Genomic DNA, 21,959 nt, shown 5'->3' with positions numbered 1-21,959 from the left:
AAGCTCTTGGCACAGAAACTTTCAATCACTTTCTTTCAAAATCAAGAATATCAGGGTTCTCCATGCAGATTTTGGTACAAGTGAAACAAATCACCTTAAATTTACCAATAGATTAAATTCAATATGGCCGCCATCTGTGTGTTCATTCTATGGGGAAAAAATCAATTTTCGATTTTCACAAAAATAAAATGGTGCAAATTTCATTCATTCCAAGAGTTTTAAATTTAGCCAACACAAGCAGAAGGTTACAGGACAAGACCTATGAAAATAAGACAGTTGTAGATGTTTAATGACCAATAATGGAGAATATAAAAATAAGGAACAAGAAGTCAACAAGGAAAATAAGAAATCAAATGATAGAAAGTTGACATAAATTGTGACTATATCTTAAAACAATAATAAAAAGAACAATAAATAGAATGTTCAGCAATGATATGTAATAAGTAATAATTTTTCATTCAATAGATAATATTGTGAAAGGTTACAACATATACACACTATCGCATTGAGGATATAAGTATCTATCATAATTATTCTCCGCAGGAGTTGCACAAAAACCCATGTTACCCTTTGCCCGGACAAATTTGGATGATGGACTAAACCTTTTACATAAACCACTACACCAATATACAGACTCAAAAGCAATCAATATTAAAATATCAATCACATAATTTGATATGCAAAGAAGGTAGAATTTCTTGACATAAAACAGCAGCAGACAAAAACCAGATATCACATAAGTTCACACTAAATATCATTTCGGAAATCTTGAGTTTATGATTTTAATATATTAAGTTAATCATCTAAACTTCATTAGGAATTCAAGCAGGAACTCTGTAGAGGAGAAATATAGGAAGTCTTGAGAAGTCAGGTGTTATCATATCATTTATATAATACATAGACTGTACACCATAATATTTATAGCAAAATTGTGATTGTACGTCAGCCCTTCCCCAGTACATTGTGCTTTTGTTTGGGTGCGAAGTTTACAAAAATTTTAAAGCATTTACAGTAGGATGAGTGGATTACTCCTTTCAACATCACATTCAGTTTAGGAACAGTATCACTGTTTTCTAAAGCAAAGCGAACTGAGGAAAAGAGAGTGAAAAGGCTAGAACATGTCTTCTAGTGTTCCATAAGTGGCAGGACGACATTGTTTTCCACAGCCTTCTCCAACAACACTGATGTACTAATGCCACCAAGAATATCAAGTTGGGAGATTACAACATTAAGTTCCTTTGACGCCCAAGTAACCATCTCTACAGCCATGAGTGAGTCAACCCCATAATCTATCATCGGCCGGCTGATGTCAATATCCTCAGGTGATTGGCAGAGCATCTGTCCAAGCTTTTGTTTTACGACTTTCTCCAGGTCTTCAAGGGAAAGTTGGCAGTCTGCTTTGTTGGCACTTGCTTCATCAACAAGGTGTTTGAATTTGAGGCATGTTTGATGTGTGAAGTTATCTGCAGCAGCCCAGTCCTTCAAAGGAAACCACACAATACAGGGTTGTGAGAGCAGGCTATACAAGCACTAAAACTTATGTTTTGCCAACTTTGTGCCTTAGCTTAAAGGTATTTGTCACAGAATGAACACAGAGAACTTAAATAACATGAAGTATCATAGAACATGCCTCGATGCCAGTCAGTTTTCATAGTAATGTCAATTTTGCTGTGATTTTTTAATTACATTGCAGCAGATTACACCTCAGAATGACACTAAATATTTGTGAACAAGGCTGAGCAAAGAGATTTTTAATAAAAACTTAAAGACATATTACCTGGTTTGCAAAACATACTACTGGTCTGTTACTGCCATGTAGTAATTTTCCAAGCATTTCCATAATTTCATTGATATGAAGAGTAGAGAATCCTTGGCTTTCAAGTACCATGGTTGTTTCAGCTTTGCCTTCTAAGTAACCAGCCCCTCTCACAGCTCCCATCTGGAGTGACAGTGCTGGAAGTCCAACTGTGTGCCTGTATTCTGCAAGGGCATCCAGTGCTGAATTAGCTGCACAGTATGCTGGCTGTGCTGACTGGCCTCTGAGAGTTGAAACAGAAGACATCAGGAGAAACATGTCTAGGTCATCGTCCTGTGTCAGATGATGCAAATGATGTGCACTTATAGCCTTTGAATTCATGACGACATCAAGTTGATCAGGTTTGAGGTCAGATAGAAGAGTTTCATCAATTACCCCAGCCAGGTGGAAGATGCCTTTCAGTGGTGGGATAGTATTGTTGGATTTCAGTTGATCAAGTATAGCTTGGATGCTTTTGTAGTCGGACACATCAGCAGCAAAGGTGTATACTTGAACTGCTTTACGTTTCAGAAACTCTAGGGTGCGTTGGGCAGCAGCTGACTTGGCTCCACTTCTAGATATCAGTACCAGATATTTTGCTCCCATCTTTTGCATCCAACGGACAAGAGCCTGGCCAACACCACCAAATGCGCCAGTTACTAGGTAAGTTGCCTTCTCATGGAAGATATCACCATGTTGATCAAATCTTTCTGGAAAGAAGGATTCTTTGAGTTCAAACACTACTTTTCCAATATGCTGGCCTTTCGACATCATTCTGAATGCATCTTTGTAGTCTGCAATCTGATAAACACTTGTTGGGAGGGGTTGAAGTTTTCGTTCCTCAAACAATTTGACAACTTTCTCCAGTGATTTTTGCATTCCATTACGGTCTTGCTTCAGTCTGATATCAATTTGACAAGACATGAACGTCTTGTTTTCCAAGAAGGTTTTTAGATCCATCTGTGAGTTTTCCAAGATGTCTCTCTTCCCAATTTCACAAAATCTGCCACCAGGGGCTAATACAGCAAGACCTCTTGCCATCAATCTGCCATATAATGAATTGAGAATAACATCAACACCTTTGCCATTGGTCCAATTCATCACATCATGATAGAATTCTTCTGACCTTGAATCTGCAACATACTTAATACCTAACTTTGTTCGGAGATATTTTCTCTTCTCTTCAGTTCCAGCTGTGCAAATTATATTAGCGTTCTGCATCTTTGCGACTTGGATGGCAGCCAATCCAACTCCTCCACAGGCAGAATGGATCAGAACTGTCTCACCCTGTCTGAGATTGCCTCTCTCCACCAAACTGTGATAAGCGGTAGTAAATGCAACACTGATTCCAGCACATTGAATCATGCTTTGATGCTTTGGTTTAGGAACCACAAAACGGGCATCGCATAAAACATGAGAAGCGAAGCTGGCATTAGCAAATGCAATAACTTCATCGCCAACTTTGAGATGTGCAACACCTTCTCCTACATCTTCTATAACCCCCGAACACTCGAGGCCAAACTTTGAACGAGATGCCTCATCTTCTAAGCCTTCAAGCATACCATGAGCCATCATTACATCCTTGAAGTTGAGAGCAGCAGCTTTGACCTTTATCTTTACATCACCAGGTTTCAAATGCATATCTGGTAGGGAACAAAATCCCAAATCATCCAATGACGTCCTTCCATCTTGACTGACTCTCTGTTCAAGGCGCCAGTGCTTTGATTGCAGTGCAGGTGTGCCCGGTGGAGGAGAATTCATAACTCTTGGGCAGAGAAGTTCATTTCCTTCGATCACTATTGCTCTCTCGGGTTGAGTGGGGTTGCTCAGGACTTGCATCAGCATTTTTGCATTATGTTGCAAGCTGGCTTGTGAGTCCAGGTCGATGTAGAAAACACAACCTGAGCCAATATGATTGCAAGTTGATCCTGCAAGACCATAGGCTGCGTGAGACCAAAGGTTTCCCTTCTTCTTGAATGCACCATTAGTAATTATATATACACTCCTTATAGCTTCTTGGTTGCTGTCTGTACATTTCAACAACTCAAGCAGAAAATGCAAATTAGCATCCCACTCTCCACACCAGTAAACAGCATTTACTCCTTTTCTGTTTGTAAGGGACTCTATATCAGCCATCGTGGGTGACTTCACTCTTGAGTAACTCTTCCCATAACATTTCTGCATGGATTTATGCACAGTTTCTTCAACACACCCAAACAGCAACCACTCTTCTTTTCTGTTTGCCTGATTGTCAGATTCCTTTTTGCCATCATTTTTGCGACCTACTATGATGCTGTGCAGAAGTTCAGCTGGTGTGGTTACACTGACAACATCTTCATATCCACTGTTCTTGAAGAGGTCCTCCCAGCTTTTACGGGATAGCCAACAAGATTCTTGCCTAAAGTCTTCATATACCCAACAAAGTTGCAAGGAGCCAAAGACCAGCTCAGTCATGTAGTAGGAATTCGTGGCTTCATACATAAAAAGCCAACCATCATCACAAAGTAGGTTTCGCATGTGGTACATACCATTGTTGACATCAACCGCAGAGTGCAGGGTATCCAGACAAACCACAATGTCAACACTACCAGGTATAAAACCCTGTGGCTCAACATCTTTTTCGATATCCAACTGTTTGTATTTCACCAAAGGAAACTCTTCAAGGCATTGCTGTGCATGGGAAAAGAATGATGCGCTCAAATCTGTGAAGACATATTCAACTTGTTTATTCGCAACTTCCTCTTTCAATTTTTGAAGTATGTACTTTGACAGACCACCCATTCTTCCACCAACTTCGAGAATTCTCACAACATGCTTCTTCTCCATTGCCTTCTTAACTGCCCTTGAAACTGCTTCTGCCCCTGCTTCATAAAACAGGCGAATTGTAGGTGCATCCGCAAAGTACAGAGCAAGACTGTCAGGAGCAAAAAGGAGTGAGACACCTATCTCAGGATCTTTCAGTGTGTCTGGAAGAGCATCACCAAGGGTCTTGACCATTTTCAATTCTTGTGATAATTCTGGCACTAAGGCAGATACCTTTTCCATGGCATCAGGGATTTGCTTGATGCTCAATGTTTGAACAGTACTATCGTTGGCAATTTCCTTCAGCCGTTTAATGTATCTCCCATTTCTTTCGCCAATATCATTCTCGTCAACGATGTCAAGTGCGTGCTTTATGTAAGATTTGCAAATGACCTTGATCGTGGACATAACGGATTCTGTTCTTGATATGATGTCCATATCCAATGGAAACAAACTGCGTAGATTCTGCTCTTCAAAGATATCGCATACCTCAGTCGTCTTTGGCAGACAAGCTTTGACTGGTTGCCACTCAGTGGTGTAAAGGCAAGATTCTAGGTCAACATTTGAACTTGTGTCCTTTAAACTCTGAGCCGCCAATCCAAAAATCTTCATCAGTACTCTGCCATCACTGGTACAAAGATAGGCATCACCACTAATGAACGTGCTGTCACAATCTGTGATTTTAGCATAGGCTATCAGCTGCTCCCCTAATGGCAGTGTGGGAACAGTCATCTGTAGCATCCCTAGCTTGATGGGTAAATATGCTGCTGTAAATTTACCAAGAGCTGCAATGATTAGATGGAAGCATCCATCCAATATTGTTGTCTGCACTCGCTGTTTAGGATCAACAGCAGTTCCCATGAAAGCAATTGCTTCACCATCACCCAGCACCATCTGCTGAATCACCTGAAAGCTTGGCCCATACTGTAGACCAATGGATGATAACCCCTTGTATATTTCTGTATCTGACATAACTTGGTTACACCTTTGTCTGATCTTCTGAATTGGAAGACATTGGTAAATTTCTGCCGAGGAGATTTGGCTACCCATCTCAGCCATATAGTTTACATGATCCCCAGATGTGATTTGGATTGATGCGCCCTCTTTGACAGCCTTCACAGGAACTGTTTCCTTAGAAGGTTTGCCTGTTGTTGTGTCTTCTGGCCAGATCAATGCGCGTACAAAGCGTATATCTTGTAGTGCCGGATTCTCCTTTTCCCCAAAGAACATCTCTGCACTGAATTCGATGTAGGCTGCACCAGGAAATACGACTTTGTTTTCAACAACATGATCCATCAAGTATGGGAACATATCAATTGACAAGCTCCCATTTTGACCTTTGAATGTCTTGTCTTCAAGTCCAAGTCGTCGTTTCATCCTGTTTTCAGGTTCAGTCCAGTGAGTGTGATGTTGCCATGGGTATGTCGGGATAGGTACCCACCTTGCAGTATTCTTAGTAATGTTATTCCAGTTCAGTTGAACACCGGCAGTGTACAAAGACCCAAGTGCTCTTAGCATTGAGTGACGGTCATCACTTCCACGTTGTCCGAGTCCAACAGTCAGTATTTTCTTCTTCATACCCATCCCTTGGTAAATTTTGTTAACTGAGGACAGTAACGTAGCTGAAGCACCGCACTCTATGAAGATGTCAGGCTCGATGTCATCAACTATATTTGTGACAGCATCTGTGAACAAAACAGCATTACGGATATTTTTCCACCAGTAGGTTCCATCAAAACTGCCATGATATGGTTTACCATCAGTAGTGGAGTAAAACGGTACTGAATTGTACCTTTTCTTTGTTTTAACTACACCATCCATAACCTCTAGGAAACTCTTTTCAACTGGATCCATGAACGGTGTATGGAAGGCACACTGTACCCTAAGTTGTTTGGCCTGTTGTGGGTTGTTTTTAGTGATCTCCTCAATTGCTGCCTTGCTTCCTGCAATTGTAACAGACCCTGGTGCATTTACGGCAGCAATGTAGAGATGTTCATAGTCTGCACATACTTTCTCTGCTTCTTCAACAGGCTGACGCAAAGCAGCCATGCTCCCAGCTCCCTTAAGTGTCGCCTGTTGTGTGCTTCTATGATATATGGCTGTAACAGCCTCTTCCATGGTCATTCCACCACTGGCATAAGCTGCTGCAACTTCGCCAAGACTGTGGCCAACTATGGCATCAGGGTGAATTCCGCAGTGTTTCAATAGGTGGAATAGACCAATTTGCAGAAAGAGAATAATGGGTTGTGATATTTCCATCTCATCAACCATGTTTTCAGAATTTACAGGTAGTCTGCCTGGTTTTGATGATCCCTTGAAACCATTGAAAAATCCAGCATCATGAAGGAGAGACCAACCACTGAGTTTCTTGAACATCTCATCACATTGATCAACAACTGTGCGAAAAACCTCTTCAGTGGCATACAGTTGTCTTCCCATCTCTGTCCACTGTTGGCCCTGGCCCGGAAAAACAAAACATATCTTTTGTTTCTTGCTTGACGCTGAACCAGTGATCACAGAATCAAGAGATTGTCCTTCCAAGTATGCCTGTAGGTTTTTTCTAAACTCTTTGCCTGACTTTGCTGTTATGGCCATTCTGCTGTCATAATGCTTTCTTCGCGTCGCCAACCACCCAACAACACCAAGTGCATCATTGTCGCATTCAAATGACAGCCATTTTCTGGCAAGATCAGCAACTGCATCTGTGGACTTTGCGGATAATGGAATTATAGTTTCCTCGCCTTCACCTTCGCCGCCGAATTTCCATCCACATTCATAAGTTAATTCAGCATCAGAGGTAGGAGCTTCTTCGAGAACAAGATGGGCAACAGCACCTGCAAACCCAAAACTGTTGATACCAAATCTGTATTTTTTGTCTGGCAGAAAAGCCTCCCTTTTGGTCTGTACTTCCAACTTCAGCCTTGTCAGATCAATCGCAGGGTTGGGTTTTTTGTAGTTGATTGAGGGACAAAGCTCTCGATTTGAAAGCATCAGCGATGCCTTGATTGTAGAAGTAATACCAGCTGCACATTCGTTGTGGGCAAAATTACTCTTGGCAGACCCTATCTTGAGAGGGTCTTCCCTGTGTGGTCCAAAAGCATTGCCAATTGCTGCAGCCTCAATTGGATCACCAACAGGTGTACCAGTACCATGGGCTTCGACATAGTCAACCGAAGACATAGACAGATTAAATCTGTCATACGCCTCGTGCATGACATACTCTTGAGCTTCTTGCAGAGGCATTGTAAGACTTCCACAGAAACCGTTTGCTGCAATTGCACTCCCTCTTATGACTGAGTAGATATGATCACCATCAGTGACCGCCTGTGAGAGAGGCTTCAAGATAAGAGCACCCCAGCCTTCACTTCGGACATAACCCTTTGCTTCATCAGAAAATGGACAGCAACGACCATCTGGGGACAACACACCAAGTGCACTGAACCCAATAGTAATCTCGGGAATAAGAAGACTATTGCAACCACTAACCACAGCAACCTTGCATTCGTTATTCCACAGATGTGCACATGCAAGATGCAAAGCAGTCATTGATGCAGCACAGGCTGTATCAACGGCATAGCTAGGGCCTTGCAGATTGAAGGCATAAGATATACGATTGGCGGCCACGCTATGAGCATTGCCAGTTATAGTATAGGGATTCATATGATATGCGTCCATGTTTGCCATACCGTAATCCATCATACCAATTCCAACAAATACACCACAGTCGGTCTTCAGTTTATCAGGATCAACACCCGCATCTTCAAAAGCTTCTTCAACCACCTCCAGTAAGAGTCTTTGCTGGGGATCCATAGACGCTGCTTCTCTTGGAGATATTTTAAAGTAGCCATGGTCAAATTGGTCGACCCCGTCCACAAATCCAGCTCTTCTGGTTACCATTTTACCAGTCTTCGCTTGGTCTGTGTCATGGAATTCATTAATGTCCCACCTTTCCTTTGGTATCTCAGTAACCACATCTCTCCCCTCCCTTATCACATCCCAGAATTTCAGCGGAGAATCAACACCTCCGGGCATACGGCAACCTAGAAAAACGTATAAGGGGCCCAGATAGATTTACGAACATAAGCAGACGACACTCATGCTATTGTCTTTTCACATTTTTGTTAAAATTTTGGTATTTGGTACCTTCTGTTCTGTATATATGTATTTGTGTAATCCATCGTTATGATTGCAGAGTCTATTTTACAAGGAGTTTTAATTCCATCGAACCAGGTCTTTTCTCTCGTAATTATCAATTTGAGAATATGCATCTTTATGTTTTCTGCGTCTTAACCATGAATAAACTCAATAGTAATTAATTGAAACAAGCCAACAAAAAGGGTCACCCTCATCGAATAGCAACGTTATTTTCGGCACTGTATTAGATGAGAAATTTAGCCGGTTTATGTAACTGGAATCAAGTTTCAATTTTCAAGTTACGAAAATTATACTTTCATAATTATTTTTACAAATAAGACCAAACTTGAGCGCATTATAATAACACATTATTGAGATTGATATGGTTTTGGTTAAAGTAAAAAATCTTAATGGTTTCAGCTTACTTGTTAGTATTCAGTGACATATTCGACACATCTATACAACCACGCATATTTTTGTGGTTCTTCAAATCATTCCGTCGTGAATATTACCTCTCAAGGGTGTATTAATTTCTGACCTAGGGCAGACTGTGTGTTTCATATGTTTAGTGACCATAATGTGAAAGAACGTACATACGTTAATTAGAGCTCGAGTTCGTATAAGGTGGTAAAAAGTTCCGACTCACCTATGCCAGTAATGGCTATAGGAAAGCCGTAGGCTACCCGGTCACCAACAGTAGACCCGGACTCTCCATTACAGTCACTATAACTGATGATGCCATCGTCCTGGTAGAGAATCAACGTAAAATCAAAGCAATACTATCATGGTGTACACAACATCGCAACAGGGTAACGACATAAAATTCATGAATTTTCATGTTTACAGGAAACATTCCAACAACGTTGACATGCATTACCCTGTAACCTTTGATAGATCAATACGAGGTTTCATAAGACTTACAAGCAATATGATTTTAAGGTTTTCAGCAGTTGTATGATGTTTGAAACTTTTGTGGAATGACTAGAATCGTTTATAGACGAATTTACTATGTCATGGCATGTCATACACTATGACACAAGCTGCCTCTATCAATTTCAGTGGTTTGTTCAGTAATATAGCCTGGCTATTGATATTTGGACTTAAGGTTCACTACAAATTCCTGATGCATGTGACACATAACGCGTCGAGGTTTTGTAGTTGTTGATTTTGCTGGTGTTATTGTTGATGTTTTTGTCACTGTTTTTTAGGGTAAATAGTTGTTGATTCACGGGACAAAGACCTGAAACAAATAAAGATTCCGCACGATGTTGGTAACATCATTAATGAAACAATAATCGCTTGTATATTTACTCTTAGAGTTAGGAAAATTATCACATCTTGCATGTTTTCTTGTGTAGAGGACTTCCAAAATGAGACGAAAACTCCCAGACTGTCTAACTCCATTCCAGGAGCCAGGATATAGGAAGCACCGATAAGATTTCACAAATAACCGTTTTTATTACCTGTTTCAATCTCTTGGTTTGGGCAGTGACGGCTTTTGGCTTGCTTGACGGCATCGTTAATATGTTTTTGGACTGTGTAGGTGGATCTGCATCAAAAAATGGGAAATTGAGATGAAAAGTAGACACAGTCAGAGTTAGCAGTACATACACTGATCACTTCAATCTAAAGAGTCACATTAAGGCCAGGATTAGGGATAGAGAGTATAGCGAAGATTACCGATGGAAAAGATTATGATTCAACAATCTTCAGCTATTTCTAAGTATGAGCATGGAAGCTTAACAGCACTGTAAAGTTAAGTGTTCAACGATAGAACACCAATTGAACGCCTTTTTGTAACACTTTCTGAACGCGTCTAGACGTTCAGAAATTTAACACTACGTGTTCAACCAACGTTCAATTCTTGAACACACGTGTGCAGATTTTGAACGCTACGTGTTCATGAGACATTATATTGAGCATCATGGTGTACCATATCTGAACACACGGTGCACATGAAATGTGTTCAAAAAATTGAACGCATTTACGCGTTGAAAGGGCTGTAACAATTTTTGAACGCATAGACGATAAGGGTGTTAAAGGCTAGAACACATGATGTGCGCTTGTTGGACACCTTTAATTTTAGGCGTTCAGGGGGGTGTTCAAGCCTTGAAATAACAATACAGACCACTGATATTCAGTAAAATTATTTTATTCTAAAAATATACAAAACATTTATAGAGTAAAATACAATAATTTACTGTGAAATGGGCAAATAAATATTGCCACTTTGTATGTAAAATTTGTTAGAGTAAAATACCAACGGTGTTAACACCCTCCTATCAAAAACATAAGCAATAAAAATCCCAAAGAAACACTGTAGATCGTTTTAAAAAATATGAACAAAGTAATGACAAAACAGGTTTTACTTAAATATTGGGGATTACGTTTTATGCTCATACTTGTTTTAACCGTACAAAAAATCATCTGAAAAAGCTAAAAATTTGGCTTACCTATTGTGTTGAAAACACGTACATGTATGAAATAGATACTCCAGTTTTGTAAGATGATTTCTTAAAGACATTTCCTCTTGTATAGACAATTGTAAATTTTGAAGAAAACAAGTTAGTCAAGGCTTCTCTAGTGCACATGGTATGTAGTTATCCACACTAAAGTAAACACAACATGTCAAGTTGTCAAAGTGTCACAGTATGGCACAACATGCAGAAAGTGGGGAAAGTGGGAAAGTGGCAGGGTAAAACCTATTTCCTTGTCCAACAAAGTCCTTCATAAACAAAAAGTTTTGTTTGTTTGTAATATCTTTATATAAACCCGGTGACATTTCAAAAATCTACTTTCTCAGAAATTAAAAGCATATTCGTAAAGACCTTTCAAATTCTGGTGTACCCTGCTATTAATTTTTATACAATTTTTTTGACCAAAAATGGTAAAAATCACCCTCAAAATAAACAAAAAGTATATTTCATCATATCATATTCTGGTAATCCCTAATGTATCAAAAATGTCTGAAATGTCTTTAAAGCCCCTGTAGCTGTAACTCTTGAAATTTGTCGACCTGAAAAAGGCTTTCTTTTTTCTCTAGTTTTCTTTAAATTCTACTAATTTAAAGGATATAGTCTTTTACCACTGAAAAATTGGACAAGCAAATTTAAATTTTAACCGTTATTTTGATTTCCCGCCATTTTTAAAAATTGATAATATTACAAAGAAAACATAGCATATGGTGTCCCAGTGGTGAACATTCAGCACTATGCATTATATTTTGGAATACCCTGTTGTTTCTGTGAAGATTCCAATGCATATATGCATTGCGTACTGTGTTTTTGCTTTATTTGCATGAGGGCGCCATTTTCTGTTTGGGCAAACATTTATTATTTATCTTGCTCAAAATTGCACATGTAGTCCCAGTGGACAGTTTATTCTACCTGTATAAACACCCCTCAATGAGTACATTCCCATGCACTTGTTTTAGTTTGGAAGTAAAATCACAAAAATAATACGAAAAAGATACAGCTATCGGGCCTTTAATGTCTTACAAATACAAAGTTGCAAGTTTCTGCATAATTTTAACAATCTGAAAAAGGCTATCAATCGAGATCTATGTCGTAAATATCAAAGCTGTTCAATTAGCAGTTTTGAAGAAGATGTTTTAAAGATTTTTTGACCAAAACGACCAAAATTGCCATGAAATATAAAAACTTGCATATTTCATCACAACTAGCACAAATTTGACTAAGGTCATTCTTAGGGACATGTTTACCAAATATTGAAGATGTCAGTAAAAGAGAAGAAGATTTTGTCAAAAAATGGAAAAATTAGCCTCAAAAATATAAATTTGCATATTTCATCATAATTTGAACATATCTGATTAGGGTAGTCCCTAGGGACCTGTTATCCAAATATTAAAGGATGACAGGCAAGCTGTTTTGAAGAAAAACCTTGGCATGTGCAAATTTGAGGACAATGCTACGTATTTACGTATTTAGCTGACAGCAAAGCTAAAAACCAGTTGCTAAGAACAAGAGACGTGTTGAGCTACAATACAACACAAAAATATCTTAGGTTTGGTAGCAGGCTATGATCAACTAAATGTTACAGGGGCTTAAGCTTTCAAATACGTGAAGTCTCCTTTATCAGATGCAAGGGGGAATGAAAAATTGAAGCATAAAGTGACAGAACATTCGGAGTGAAAATTTCAGAAATTCAGTGATTCAGAGTGGATATTTTTACTCTGAATTTTCTGTCGCTTTCAGCTGTAATTTCATTCAATCCTTGCATCTTATAAGGGAGACTACGCGTCTGTGAAAGCTTATACATTTAGTTAATCATAGCATGCTACCAAAGCTTAGATTAAGTTAGAACAAAAATACAGAAACTTATCAAAATTCAGTTACTGACCCTTGGAAGTTTAAATCTACATTAGAGATGAACTGAGGTTCTCAAGCTTGTTTCCAGACAGCTACCTGTACACTCATTTTCTTCATTATCTGTACCACCAGCTTCTGTAACAACTCTTCGACTTTCAGTTCAATTCAACTATTTACATCATGAAAATAATGCAACAATAGGTAATATGGCGAGATGAGACTGTAAATGAAAGAGAAGGGGCTGATTAGGTTAAGGAAAAGGGGAGAATTTCATATACAGTGCCTCTTTTCAATACTGTTACAAAATATTTGCAGCTTCTTGTCATTTAAGCCAAACTCTCATATGCTGAAACAATACATTGTATACTCTACGACGTTTAATTGATGTTTTACATGCGATTGTCGACGTCTACTAAAAGATTAGCTGTGATTACGCAGCGGTACTATGCAAGGCATATCGATCGCGCTCAGGGTTATCGCTACAATTGTATTGCGATGACCCTTGACGCGAGTGAGATCGATCGATAGGCCATGGCCAAAAATACCACTGCGTATTCACAGCTAGTTGTTGGTATACCAGCCACTGAAAGAAAAAAGGCTTCTTCACGTAGTTAAGCTATTTCAAGGTACAATACAATCAATTTCAAAGGATAATAATACAGATGCTTCAAAATCTAATACCTTTTACTATTTTGGAGAGAAAACTTACCCTTACTGGTCTTGCTTCCGCACGATCACGACTTCAGGGTGCGCTTACAAGAAAAATGTCGCAACATCCGTTTTGATGCATCATGCGATAGGAAAAGGCACCAAACTTGAACACCAAGTGTTTAGAAATAGAACGCCTCTTGCACGCCGATGTTAAAATTAAAACGTTCATGGTGAGTTTTGATTTTCTTTTTCAAATTTCAAAATTTCAACACGTAATAAACATGTAAAATTATTTTGTATACTTCCCTTTTTAGAAAAAACGTGTTTTCAGCAATTGTAGGCCGGAAATATTTTTCACTTAGTGTGAAATTCGTTACATCGAAATCCGTGTACCTTTGCCGGACAGCGAGGCTGTGGTAAATTGTAAAGTAAAAAACACAAAAGATTGTTAATTGTTTCACAGTATTGCAAATTTTTTGTGATGCTGAGTTTTGAACACTTGAAGGAGATGGTTGTTAACACATCGTGTTCAGGTTTAGAACATTATTGTTAATAATATGAACACCAGTGTTAACAATATGAACAATAGCCGTTCAATTTTGAAACACCAACATGTACATTTTGAACGCGTAAAGTCGCGTCTAGCGTCCACTATATTTACAGTGAGGGCCATTTTAGTGGGCCCATAATGCCTATAACCTGGACATACTCGGAATCTCTAGACAAATGCATTTCATAATTGTGGCAATCTACTTCAATATCAAAGTTACACTGACGGGGGCAATCTCTTGTTGCTCTGTCTCTGTCTTTGCCTCTCTAGGTTACAGACGAGATTTTGCATTTGTACCGTTTCACCGCTTTGGTACATGATATAATCATTTGTGGGACTGTGGCAATGCCTTTTTCCGTCAATAAAATGAAACTGTAAATGTGTTTGTGGCAAATCCTATTGAATACGGGTGAAAATTTAGTGAAATTTGGTACCAAAAAGGCGATCAGCAATGCGTAAAACCACTTTTTTGTATTTAAACAATGATTATCTAACTGTCAACAGTCGTGGCAGCAAACGGAGACGAAGATTACCTCAAACTCCATTTAACTATTGCAAACGATGGAGTGTTTTGCCATATTCACATTATGATGCTGGGCTTTTGTCGTTCACAGCTACCCGCAAAATGTAAAGTATGTATTTCGTAAATGGCGAAGACGATTGACTTGCCAGATTTTTCAAAGATAACAGTGTATCAAGAAGTCTACATCAGTTACAAATTAGCAAATTTCTTCTATAAGAAAGACGGCCCGACCAATAGTCAAAGGGAGGGGGTCGTCTGATGCAGCAGTATGACGAAGGTAAGTGTCTAGATTTTCAGCTGACCTGAGACCTGGATGCCATCCACCCTGAGCGATCATAAAAGTTCATATTATCTAGATCAATTAGGGGACTATTGTTAAGATCGACGGAAATATTACGCATCTGAAAAATGTGTTTATTGTCTGATATGTTATAAATCATATTGCACAAAGCAGGGTACCATCTTTTCTGCAAAACGGAAGAATGATTATAATCAGTATGAACTGACTTAAAACAAGGTCAGAAATGTCATAAAACATTGACTTTACCCAATGTACATGTCCCATGCGTATTCAATAAAAGGTTATGGCTGACGAAAGTCGGATGTCTGTCAATAACTTATTGTAATTTCAATGACACACATCCGGGTGCCTTTGGCTCAAGAAACAAAGTACACCAAGATGGGTGAAAGCATACCGTATAATCACTGTGATGGCTTGTTCGCGAGAATCGGAGACATACGTAAGAAATATGTGAACACATCTGTCAGGTTTTTCTAACGTGTCACTTGGTCTGTCAAGTATACACACCCAGCATAATCATGAGCTCGCAATTGTAAATGTCTACAGAAAACGGAAAAAAGGCTGAAACGCTTGTAAATCACCGCTCTTTTGTTCCATAGATCCGCAAGTTTCAATTTTCTTGCAAAGACATAAAGTGACGGCGTCTGCAACTCAGGCCAATTATTAAAGTTAACATACGACATAACAGATCGACATAATCACCTACGATCATAGTGTTTCATCAAAAAGTGAACCACTTAAAAGCCTACTGCCATCCTTAGCTTGGTTTTACTTGACCGGCAATATAATTGAACAGATGAAGAATTACCATTTTTATTTTGATTATATAATTTGTGTGGAGTGCTAAGAAAAAAGACACTTGGTTGAACAAGCGTTGCGCACAAGAAATCTGAGGTCAACAAATTTTCTTTTTTCTTCAGTGCGCTGAAGTCAATATCGAAGCGACTCAAACTGTGATCGTTTTTGCGGTTGTTCAGTCGAAATCGAAACACCATGCTCATTACCACAAATGGTATCGAATTATCGCAAGACTGAAAACGAGCATTTCTTATTTTAACGACGCCGGCTGAGTTAAGGCCACACAGTTTGCATTTAATTATATGGCCACAACTGCACGTATATGCACTGCTGTGGTCTCATAGTTATCAGAAAAGGGATGGTTTTAAAACAGAACATTATCTACATAGGTATCAATCGCACGACCAACTCAATAAAACTCTGGGGATCTGTGAGAGCACCAGTTGGATCTTTCGACGTGTTCAAACCATTTACATCCTTTACCCCAACCGTGATCTCTCAAAGTATGACTGAGACATGACAGTAGTATTGAATAATTTCAACCAGAGATTATCTGTCAAAATCTTGTTATTCGCATGTTATCAATTTAAATTTAACTTAACTGATAATTTTCATAACTTTTTTAACTATTTGTCGTACAAGGTTTGTACGAAAACGAGATTTTCAAAAACGTTTTTTCAGTAAGAGAAATTAATTTCCATATCGAAACAAAATTACAATGCTTCTACTTTGCAAAAAACTACGTGCACGTTTGATCCGGCTTCCTTTCAAACTGAAAGACTGAGAGAAAGAAATAAGTGGAAAATTGAACGCGTTTATTTATAGAGTATCTTACCTGGATGGTACAGGTCCGAATGTCCTGAAGACCGGAAAGGTAAACCTTTACTTGATGAAGGCAAGGGCGATAGTGCGGCGTGTTTTCAACAGGACCGTCGTATTTAAGAGGTCCGGTATGTGTATAAAACTGCCTGTCTTGGATTAGCGCTCCCTTCCGCAAACACGACCACGCAGGAGTCATGTAAGCATCCACGCCATTTCCACGGATTCGATGCGTGAATTATTTTTTTAAATGTAAATTGGCACAAGGCTTAAGTTAACAAGGGTACCCGCTCCTGGAAGCGATGCATTTTCTGTCACACGGAACATTCTTTTGAATTTCCTCACAGAGTGTTAGCATTACCAGCAAATGTTTAAGTGTCTATGTTTTGTGCGCTCGTAACGTAACGAGATGAGCGACAATGTAAATCAATGCCATTTTGCAGGGGGGGGGGGGAGTTCAACACTACAAGGCCTTTAACAAGGCCCTGTCAAATGTCCCCTTCTTCGTGTGGAGCAAGAAACGAACCATAACCGTACCATTGTGTGATGCTGTAATCATGTTTGGACAATAGCTGTAACGGTTGATAATATCTTCATAGTTTTGTTCCTTAAACGAATTCATCTTCTTGTATTTCTCCCGAAAGTATGTTGAAATACGCAGAGTAAAACGACGCGTTGTGTACAACATTACAACGTTATGGATAAATGAATCTATGTCGGGACCGAAATTCAGTTGTTAACATTAACATTTGGCATGATACACAGGCTGCATTCACAAGTTGAACACTCGGCATTTTGGCATGTACAGTATCATTTGAGTCAAGAACGAGCGAGAACTTGAAATTAATAAATAAAACAAACAAAATCGGCAAATACATCCTAAATTCAAACTGATTGGGTTTTAATCAATGGCAATCATTGAATGTTTTGCTGTGGTCGTTCAGTGACCATCGAGAACAATAACCAAAGTGCAAAGTTCAACAAAATCCCTTCAGATACAGAGTTTGTGGTAAAAGTAATCGTCCAAATCTGCAACATTTCTATTCACTGCAATTTCAGCGCACTAAATTAATTCAAATATTTCTCTTCCTGGCACATCTGTCGCTTGATTATTTAAATTCCTGGCATACGTAAAGAAAACTTAAACTTGTCTGGATAAGACACACAAAACACAGCGATGCTTTCTTGGTTCTCTGACAAAGATTGAGTATTTTAAAAATTCTTATGTGTCACAGGTCATCTTTTAGGTGCCTTGATTGTTATGAATCTGATATATTTGATCAGACAGTGGTTAGTCAGGTCCTTTTCGGTGACACGGTACGGGCACGGTACATTGCTCATCACCTGAGCTCTCTCGGTTTGCTGCCTGAGGTCTTAGCCAGGTTTTCGCTCTCGCCGTTATTCTGTAACTCTCCATGAATTTCTCTGTCTTATTTCTCAGTCCGAGGGTTCAGTTACTTTTAAAAAGTTGACGTATTTCAAAGAATAAATTATTGTATGTCCACATTAAGCGAAAAAAAATCCATGCCAACAACATATAAATAAATAAGGTTTTCGGTCATGTCACTTCATGGGTGAGATATTGCGCCACCTACGTTGAAATTGCACATAACTCACCATGAAGTCATAATCTCACTTGTGCTAACATTTACAACACGAATACTGCAGATGAAGAATCGTAGTAAGCGTAAATGGTGGTTTAGTTGGTTTCTTCCGAATGTTGAAAAGAAACACATAACCTTCAACTTCTGAACTTCCATCAAATAATCAAATATTCTCAATTTCACAACTACCGTCAGGTTTTTTACTGTGCCATCGTGTTTTGCTCCGAAGCTATAGTTTCAAGATCTTCTACTGTCGACTGTCACTTGTACCATCTTCTAAAGTACTGGAGTAGCCAGTGTTGCATTTTAAATAGTATGCAAGGCGAAAGAAAAAGACTTAAACTTTTGCCCAAGGATTCCTCAATGAGATTTTAAACCGTTCTCCCACCAAATCAAGAATAAATATACGGGGCCACCGTGCATATTTTGGAACCGGAGGAACAAATTACCTAACATTTACTGATATTTGAAGTTCAAAATGGCCCCCATCTCTGGGGGGAAATACAATTTTCGATTTTCGAAAAACTAAGACCTTGAATTTTTTTCTCATCCAAAGAGCTTTAAAATGAATCCAGTCAGCGGTATACCAAAAAAAAACTTTAAAAGATTTGAGAGTCCGAATATCTGTCCACGAGGCACATTCTACCTTAATTGGCGTGCGCTGGGTACGAACTTTACTATTTTAGCCACAGCCGAGAAGGAAAGTCTTGGGGCCAGTGCCGAATTCGAAGGCGCGAGCATGTGCCTGGCGAAACGCGCTAACCGCCGACTTCTCACTGTTACATAAGCAAAACAAAGGCTACAATCAACGGCACAAGCGACTGTCGACAGTCTACAAATCTTCCATTTTGTTCAGTTAGAATTAATGAAACAGCCTTCATAAGTATAGTGTGCTGCATGACTTATCTACAGTTTTATGTAGGAATACGTCCGGGATAGATTTAGGCGCGATCTCATGAAGTACAAACCAAAATAACAACTGTTAAGACAATTGTTCACTTCAAAGAGCGTTAGGTGAGGACGGCAAAACCTGCTTTACGACACAAGAGGAGCGTTTTCGATTAAAAAGTTGTTTTCTACGGTCCATTGTTTGGTCAAAGATTTAAAAAAATGTGTCATTGTGAAATATCATTGCATGCAAAGTATCAACAAATGCCCATGGAAGTGCTTTATCGATTGCACAAAAACTGATTTTCAACATTGGAACCAACACTTTGGTTTTGCCGCGAGGAGTTTCACAATGATAACGTGAAAAAAAGATTACATGACCCATCTTCCGTGTCAGAGCATCCGTAACAGGCACTCCATCTACGTTTCATAGTTCTGTTTTTAACCTTTTCCCATTCAGACAATAAATAGACAACAGGAATCCGATCGTTGGCAGGAAATACCACACTGTCAATTTCTTTGAATTCCTGCTATTGCTTTGAAAAATTGATTTAAATTATTCATACCATTGGATTGTAAAGGGTACCCGCATACGTGGTTGGTGGAAGTTTTTGACAAAATAGCGTTGATCATGTTGAGTAAGAATTACACGACACAACAGAGGTGCAAGTCTTAGTATTCTTCATACTTGGCGGTGAACAAGACCTTTACATAATTTTTCAAAGATATTTTCACCAATGTCGATATACAATCTGAAAAAGGAGGCAAAATGTTCGCGTTAAATTTTGGACTTCAGCATCAGCGTCTATACTTGGTGGCATGAAATTAAAGGAAGTTCTTGTACATCGGTCAGGTCGGGACATGATAAATGCTGATTTGTCCTTCCGCGATGTTACAGAAATATGGCTTGTCACAGATATGATGTTAAATTTATTTCAGTACAGTGTTATCATAGCATGACATCTCTACCTTTAGCGTTGAGATTATCTGACAAAAGACGTGCTACTAAAATGCATAGCAAGACTTATTCTTGCGGATTGCTGAGGGGGGGGGGCAAGAGCAAAATAGAATCATGACATGATGGGGCCAACCACATAGTGAACGAAGGCCCGAGATGAATTCAAAATACTGGAGTTGTCAACTATCCTCTTTTCCATACCTGCTGGCTATGTGGCTCTCGTGGAAAGGTCGTCAGAACTGAGTCTGTGCGCTTTCTTCAAGTTGTTAATAGAAAATGTATTTCATGCATGATATCTGGCTGCATCACTTAAACATTGCTGCAACATTTAAATTTTACGATGTACATTATGACAAACCTGTTTCAACTTTCCTCATTCGCCACCGTTCCTTGGATACAGTGTTTACTTTGATCTTACGGGTCCCAAACGACCTTTGAGCGCAGTTCCGACGACACTCCCCCCCCCCCCTTCATCCCTCCTTTCAAGCCTCTTTGGCTAATGTACTGAAAAATAATTGAGAGTAACCATAACAAATGTGGTTTAACGCTTTTAGTAGCGAGAAAGGGAAGAGTGAAAGTCGTGTTTGTTCAGCATGAATGAACAGCGCCTCTATGGATGCAGAACGTATGTTTTGAGTGGTGTACGCCTTTTTCAAATACATGAAGAAAACTCAAATCATGTACGCAAAACGTACTCTGCTCATTTTACGCTCTTTCTTATCCTTAAACTGGTAATTATTGTTTAGGATTCACAATAAAAGAGTGAATGTATGCACATTTTACCACTCTTCGCGTAACTTTTATTGATTGTTTCACTCTGTCATCCAGGTCAAATCCCGGGGTCAAATCACCATGATGCGCCAGCGCGCGCCCCATCGGATCTCGCGCCCTCAACGTCGACGACGAGTCAATAGTTTGTCACGCAAACAGGTGTCAGTCCAGACTTACAATTATTGTTTGAGTGACAAGCTTTCCAGTCTCTTCATAATGACGAATTTTAGCCAAAGTGTAAATCTTTTGATGATCTGTTTCCTTTAACAAAACAATTGAAATGGTGAGACAAAGCTGTGACCAGACGAAGCGAGGCATATGTTATGAGTATATGTGGTTTTAAAGTGGTGACAATGTGTGTCACATGCACACGTTCTATGCATAATTCGGTATCATGCATAACTTTGGTATACGAGAGACTGCATGGCAAAACTGCATCAGATTGGCATTGCAACTAGTTGAATGAATTTGGATTTCCTGAATAATTTACATCTCAAAACATATCGATTTGAACTCTACGCAATAAAAAATACTATCAATCTTCTGGGAAAACCAAGAAAGAAAGTTCGCGAACAACGGTATTGAGGAGCGGTTTCTTTGCGGGCGGGGAGGCATTTTTTCACATCAGTGGGCGAGAATATTTTCGCCGTTTGACTCTTATTTGGGAAATTTAACTCAACTTTGCTGGTAAGATGGTAACTTGGAGTGAAAACCAAAGCATGCGATTGCGTCGTTTGCTTGAGTTCTGACAACTAGAAAAGCGAATTGAGGTGGATCGGGAGAGAGCAGTTGACAGCTTTTGTAATGAAGCAGGGCCACCTTTGCGTCTTCATTGAGGGGATTATGATAGGGGCAAACTCCTGGCCGGCTTGAGAGAGTAGTTATAATCTTAAAGGGAGGGCACTTTCGAAATGTTTTTTTCACACTATAACCTTGTTCAAAGTACCTTGTTGTTTACATGCAAAAAAGCCTCAGATCGCAAATTCTCCCGTTGAAATCGGTTTCTTGTTTCTCCACTCTCCCCCCGACTTTTGACA

General features: G+C 39.2%; 1 protein-coding gene across 1 annotated transcript; it reads right to left on the bottom strand.

Moving 5' to 3' along the window:
* Positions 1–260: 260 nt before the first annotated feature.
* Positions 261–16,839, bottom strand: LOC139114485 (probable polyketide synthase 1). The gene is made up of 5 exons (XM_070676254.1): positions 16,718–16,839; positions 10,195–10,280; positions 9,378–9,477; positions 1,778–8,637; positions 261–1,479 (listed from the first exon to the last, which is right to left on the bottom strand). The coding sequence occupies exons 2-5, from the start codon at positions 10,246–10,248 to the stop codon at positions 1,126–1,128; spliced, it is 7,368 nt and encodes a 2,455-aa protein (XP_070532355.1). The 5' UTR covers positions 10,249–10,280; positions 16,718–16,839; the 3' UTR covers positions 261–1,125.
* Between the last annotated feature and the right edge of the window lie 5,120 nt (positions 16,840–21,959).

The sequence above is a fragment of the Ptychodera flava genome, chromosome 16 (genome assembly GCF_041260155.1).
Source record: "Ptychodera flava strain L36383 chromosome 16, AS_Pfla_20210202, whole genome shotgun sequence".
Lineage (NCBI taxonomy): Eukaryota > Metazoa > Hemichordata > Enteropneusta > Ptychoderidae > Ptychodera > Ptychodera flava.
This window is presented reverse-complemented; position numbering and strand designations above follow the sequence as displayed.

Bases quoted from the DNA above. Each gene is read 5' to 3' on its own strand.
- LOC139114485 (XM_070676254.1), bottom strand. From the start codon at position 10,248: ATGCCGTCAAGCAAGCCAAAAGCCGTCACTGCCCAAACCAAGAGATTG. The intron at 8,638-9,377 runs GTGAGTCGGAAC...ACGTTTTTCTAG, and splicing joins TATAGCCATTACTGGCATAG to GTTGCCGTATGCCCGGAGGT. The intron at 1,480-1,777 runs GTAATATGTCTT...TTTCCTTTGAAG, and splicing joins TAGTATGTTTTGCAAACCAG to GACTGGGCTGCTGCAGATAA.